This window comes from Mytilus californianus, unplaced genomic scaffold (assembly GCF_021869535.1).
Source record: "Mytilus californianus isolate M0D057914Y unplaced genomic scaffold, xbMytCali1.0.p SCAF_6, whole genome shotgun sequence".
NCBI lineage: Eukaryota > Metazoa > Mollusca > Bivalvia > Mytilida > Mytilidae > Mytilus > Mytilus californianus.
The window spans coordinates 105688321-105695118 of NW_026262712.1; the positions used below are offsets into that span (position 1 = coordinate 105688321).

Sequence of the window (6798 nt, forward strand, 5' to 3'; positions counted from 1 at the left end):
CCTAGCAAAAACATGTTATTATAAGTATTAAATAAAATTGAGAATGGAATATATTGAATTTGTTCAACTACGCATTTTAAAATAATTTCATGAATTATAGTTTTCTGCATGCTTTTCGACCACCATTTAAGTATTGAATGCTTCTTTTAGTAATTTTATAGGGTTGTAAAAGCATTGACCGTGCGCACATTTTTAGAATACAAAATGTACTTCGGTCAACGATTTTACACCCCAAAACATTTACAAAAAGAAGCATTCAATACTTAAATGGTGGTCGAAAAGCATGCAGAAAACTATAATTCATGAAATTATTTTAAAATGCGCAGTTGAACAAATTCAATATATGTACCTCTAACTTTTAAAATAAATTTCAGAGCAATATTCCAATGGATAATATAAAACTTTGCGGAAAACTGCAGTTTTCATGAAATGTTCTAAATCAAAGGGTTACGATAATGTCTATATTTGACAAATGAGATTAACAAGCAACGACAGGTGCTCGTTGTATAATTTTATGCTTAAGATCAGCACAATATCTTAAAAGAGTAGCTGGAAACTTAGAAACAAAAACTCTATTTCAAATTGTATGTTTGGTCTTATGGTTTTAATTCAGGACAGAATGGAAATTTGTGTCTGTTTTTTATCGTAATTAATGCTCTAATTGTAGGCAGCCAACTCTTGATTGAGACAGTAACTATTTTAAATTCTGTTTGAAACAAATTTTTCAAAATTTTGGTTCTCAATGATATTCAATTCCTTGATGATTCATTATGCCTTACAATTGGTAAAATTTTACACCCATGAGGGGTCTTTTGTAAACGAAACGCGCGCCTGGGGTACCCAGTGCTACTGTCGTGCTGCAAATCATCGCTGAAGGCCGTATGATGACCTATAGTTGCTTACGTCCAAGTCAATTGGTCTCTTGTCGATAGTTGTCTAATTGAAAATTCATACCACATCTTCTAATTTAGAGATAAATCATACGCCTGGCATTTGATCAATTTTTACTTCTAGTAATAAAGGTCTTGTTTGATATTATTTGAATAATTATACATTAAAGAAATATTGATGTTGTTTATGGGTTTTTCATATTGAACTTTTGTTTACAAGACAATAATAACATTAGTGATACCAATTTTACTGCACTAGATGCTCATTTTGACCGTTACTGTCTCTTTAGTGATGCGCGAGGCCAAAATATTGGAAATTCAAGTCCTATACAAACTTTGAACCACTTTAGTTAGGTTAAACCCAGACAAGGAATAAGAGTTATGCGTGAGTGGGATAGTTTACGTTCTATCATTTCGTATGTTTGAAAATTCTATTAAAGTAAATTTCAATAAAACAATATCTGTATGTTCTTTCCAGTACCGACATTCCGGCCACTTGGCTGGATATACTTTCGAGGACTAGCAGTTCACCAGCAGAGATCTCGAACAATTGGTTCTTATAACATTAAGGGTACCATACCAATGTTACTGTCCCAGAAGTACATTTCGACAATTAATGTCATGCACGAGAGCAATATATTTGAAAATTCAAAACCTATAATACCATTCTACTATTGATTTACGGGTAAAACAAGTGTGAATTGAATTGAATAAAAAATAAAAAAACAAATAATTCTAAATAATTTGTAATGAAAAATAGTAGTCCTACTTATACTTTTCAGATTGATTAAGTAATATTTAATACAGCCAGTATTACTTAGTTGTTTTTTTTTATTTTTTACAATTATATATAAATATAGAAGAAGATGTGGTACAAGTGCCAATAAGACAACTCTCCATCCAAGTCACAATGTGTAAAAAGTATACAATTATAGGTCAAAGTACGGCCTTCAACACGGAACCTTGGCTCACACCAAACAGCAAGCTATAAAGGGCCCAAAAAAGACTAGTGTAAAACAATTCAAATAGGGAAACCAATGGTCTAATCGATATGAAAAAACGAGAAACACAAATAAACGACAACCACTGACTTAGGACAGCTGCATTCAAATGCAGCGGGTTTCAACGTTTTTATAGGCGCCAACCTTCACTCTTACCTGAAACAGTAGTGTAACATCACAATATAAAAAGAAACACTATAAAATATCAATTGAAGTGGCTTTACTCGATCAAAAGACATATAAGCAAAAACAAATAAACATACATTGAACGAAAACGTTTGATCTATGACACAATATAAATAAAATATTAATAAAAAAAGATGTAGAACAATGTCAAGAAGACAACTTTAACCTGGGACAAAATGGCGTTAAATAACGTACTGTAAATTTTAATATAATAATTTTGTCGTTAGGATTACGGAAATTTTTTTTACAAAATAAATATTTGTTGTTCACAATACGAATACAGAAGTGAAAATTTATCGTCATTCTAAATACTTATCAAAGGTGGTACATATAGTAGTCATAATTTGTTAATTAACTCCATTTCTTTAATGCACATCCGATGTATTTAACCACGTAAACAAAACATTTAAATTATATATATTTGAATTGAAAATTCTTACATCTTTCATCAGGGATGGCTATAGACGTAATATACTAACTCATTCATGTAAGATGGTTATTTCTTCTGATTATCTAACAATTTTAAACACCTGCTGACCACTTCCAAATCCTTTGATTTTAGATGAGGCTTCGTGAAATCTGTTAGTAGTGTTAGTTAATATTTGCTCTAGACAAATGTCTAGCGATGCCTGTCACTTTGCGTCAAACAAAATGTGAATATAAAAATGACAAATACAAACATATTCATGGATAAGCATAAGAATAAGAAAAACAGAATTAAAACGAAATGAGCGTATTACATGACAAATACATACGAGAGTTGTCTCATTGGCACTCATACCACATCTTCATGGATAAGCATAAAAACAAGAAAACACATTTTTTAAAAAGAACAATAACTCCTAAATTGAGATTACTTCACTTATTAAATGGAGGTTCTCATACATGAAACTGATTCACAACTTTTCAGCCTATCATTTATTCATTCGGCAATACATTTCCAATTAAAGTACCTAAGTTATCGCGTGGTCGTGAAAGTGCAGTAATTGTTGTGTGACATTTCGACGGACTAAAACTTCTCATAAATCATCCAGATACAGTTGATCTATTAGATGTAGTATGCGAGTAACAAACTCATTTTGACAATTTTAATATTACCAAAGTCTCCTCGCAACATATAGATATACCAAATATTATGAACCCTGCAATGAAGAGTAAATGAACATACATAATCATGAATACTAAAGCTGAAGACTTTAATGAGAAAATGATGCCAAGTCGAGTATCTGCAACAGACACCACATAGCTCCATAAATAGACGTATGCTTCCAATTTAAGCATGCACTGTCTCGAACCGCGATTTATATTCATTTCATCTTTACTATGTTAAATATGCTCCATACTTATCATTATGTAATTTAAAGATCCGTTCATTATACTCATAACTCCGTTAATTATATCTTATTATATAATTTATTTCACGTGATATCTATTCAACGGAGAAACGGAGTTGTATTTTTGTAAAAAAGAAATAATATTGTAATTTGAAGGTTAGAGTTAAAATGAAAGTTATATGGTGATTTTGAGTTGTGTATATTGAATTCCAATGATTGCCTTAACAAGGACTTATGCAACATGCACGACCCGTGTTTCTTTGAAAATATATTGATCAGCTCAAAGCGTCTAAGGTGCAAACTAGAATTACATTATTTATTGATTTGAAATTTAGTCCAATTAATTTTTTTTAACTATAATGGAGAAAGATTCGTCTAAAGCCCCCTCTATTTGAGCTTTTGATTTTGACATTTGATAAAGAACTTTCCATTTTTAGTTTTCCTTGGAGTTCGGTATTTTTGCTATTTTACATTTTTCTGTAGGTACATATAGCTCATCCTGAAAAACTTAACCTTGGATATATTCAACTGAATAGATTCAATGTAATTCAATATTGTATTTGAAAAATCACAAGAGAGGCGTGATCCAATACTATTATACAAAATAATTGTACAAACATAACATTTTGGTTTATAGTAAATCATAATATCAATTGATACATTCATTTAACGTACCGTAGTATTATCATATTACAAATAGTCATAATATTGATTAGATTTTTCTATAAATATAATAAACAGATATATTTTTTATCTATAACGGACAGAGATTTGGTGAAACTGCATAGTGGTTACTTTTTTGGAGGAACTTCTTTTAAATACAAACAAATGGATTTCTATTATTTTTTGGAGTTAAGGTTTGAGTGATATTTTGAAGATAGTTTCGTTTGAAAAATTTGTGTCCATGTCTTTGATTCTTTAGTACATATATGCATGTATTTATAGGTAATGATTTGATACAGGATCAAAAATGCAAAGTTTATAACCATATCTTGTATCTGATATTATATAAGCCGAAGCACAAACACACGTTTCGATTGTTTGCTACATCTTAATGTTAAATGTAAGAGTATATTTGGACACGATTTGGATTATCCAAAAACCATAAATTACCAACATTATCTTGAGTAATGTGCGTTGGATTTGATATATCTTTCGTCAGAACAGTACGTGCGAAGTCACCATAAGAGGTAAAAAGACAAATTCTATTAGCTGAATAATCGGTTACAAATACATTGCCATATGCATCTTCACATATGCCCGTAAATGTTGAATTCTTTTCTTCGTGAACATTGCAGATCTTAAAATTTCTATCAAGCGTTATAACTTTATCTTTGCTTGTCAGTATGATGTGCTTCGACGCGGTTTCGATTATTCTTGGAGGTTGAATTGTTATTAAATCAGCAAGGTTATTCTCAACAGGGATGGTCTTCATTGGTGTTTCGATTTTGATCACAGACATATCGCCATCTAGTTGCACTTCATAAAAGCATTTGTTTTTCACTGAATATGCGATGACGCAATTGTTTTTAAGAATACAACATGTAGAGCTCTCAAACTCGGGAAACTTTATTATATCCTCTGCTTCTTCGCTTGTTCCAATTTTTATTTTCTTGATCAACACCTTAGACTTGACCCAAAGTTCATTTACAGTAGCCAATACTATTTGTTGGTCATCAGACATAGTTTTCTGATTTTGGATTACTTTACCATCTGAGGAATACAAATTTATTATGTTCGGCAATTGTATCCACGTCTGGTTATCGTAGAAGCCGACCAAACTTCGTGGAGTAGACACAGTGAAAGAGTTAATTTTTGTCATTTCAAGTGCGTCGCATATTAACGGGAGAGAGTAAATATGAAACTCTGATGAACTAGACTTACTAGGACTTTTTCTTCTTTGTACCATTCCAAAACACTTTTCAACGTATTTGTGTTCAATTGGATTCCCAGAGCAGAACTGTGGTGCAAACACCTCGGGTGATTTGCAGCTATGAAGTACTTCATTTCGCAACGTTTGGTAAAGAAATGTATACTTGTTAAAAAGCATTCCATCCCGACTTAAATTGACTACATCATCCGTGCTTCTGAGGATGCACTGTAATGACAGCTTCTTTGTTTCAAGTTCATCTTGGAAGTTAGTTATTGATTTAATATCCCTTTTCTGTATTTCGTCAATTTTTTGTAAATTTAAACTTGCCAAAACGTCGATAATGTTGCAGACAATGTCTTTTGATCTTTTTGCATGTGCTTGAATTTCTTCTTTTCCTTGTCTACAAAACTTATAATAACTATTTTCTTCATATTTTGACATTTCAATTGTGCCATCTATCTCCGTTATTTTAGATTTTAAAGCACCGATTCCCAATCGTAAGAAGTCCCTCCTTTTTTGAGCTTGAAATGTAATTCGACAATGTTTGTGAGATTTATGATTTTGTGTTTCACATTCATCGCATATCGCGCAATTGCAGGATTCACAAAAGAGCGTGATTTCTCTTTTATGCAAATCACACACGTCTTCACCAAGTATACTTTTTTCTGACGTTTCGATATTTGTACTTTCGATCTTTTCAGTCACGTGAGTTTTAAATTTTTTGTGCCTTGAATGAAATGTGGAACACTCAAAGCACATGTTACTGTCGCAATCGACACATTTTGATACGATATCTTTTCCGTTATCACACATTTGACACTGTATGACTACTTTCGCTTCAGACAAAATTTGCTCTTGCATGTATGGATATACCGTAAATTCTTCGACTCCATTTGATGGAATTAAGTGAACAGCTCTACATACAGGACAAGTCAACGAGTCTTTACCTTCAGCTAATTTTGTTATACATGGTGTACAAAATATATGAAAGCAGTCCAATAGAATAGGTTTGGTAAAAGCAGACAGGCAAATTCCACATTTTAAGCTATCGGCGTCTGGCTTACTTTTTAAACAGTCGGCCATTTTGCATTTTAAATACTGGTTCCTTTGCGTAATCAAAACAATTCAATACTTCCTGGTACGCTGATAAAGTTAAAGTTTAAACAAATATGTTCAGTTAAATGGTTCTACGTTCAAGAAACTGATTAAAGATTCAAACCGATTGGTTACACTCTAGCTTACTAAGCATAATTAATAAACAATGGACGATGATAAACAATGCATAATAAATTTGCCCATACATTTGGTTTATTTAGAGACTTCAAGGAGTGTGTATCAATCATCTGACAACATATTGACTAATGATTGTGTCAGATTTAAAAGGCATAGGGGTTTAAATTGGAAATGTCCCAAAACGAAGAAAAACAACTTCATTCAATTACAAGTTAAATATCGAAAACATTTCGAATAAAAATATATATATGTCAATATTCACATACATTTAAAAACAATTG

At 31.7% G+C, this 6798-nt stretch overlaps 1 protein-coding gene across 1 annotated transcript; it reads right to left on the bottom strand.

Moving 5' to 3' along the window:
* Positions 1-2094: 2094 nt before the first annotated feature.
* LOC127704955 (uncharacterized) lies at positions 2095-6492 on the bottom strand. Its single transcript, XM_052209198.1, has one exon. The coding sequence runs from the start codon at positions 6365-6367 to the stop codon at positions 4469-4471; it is 1899 nt and encodes a 632-aa protein (XP_052065158.1). The 5' UTR covers positions 6368-6492; the 3' UTR covers positions 2095-4468.
* Positions 6493-6798: the final 306 nt, after the last annotated feature.

Excerpts from the sequence above, each read along its gene's own strand:
- LOC127704955 (XM_052209198.1), bottom strand. The coding sequence starts at position 6,367 with ATGGCCGACTGTTTAAAAAGTAAGCCAGACGCCGATAGCTTAAAATGT.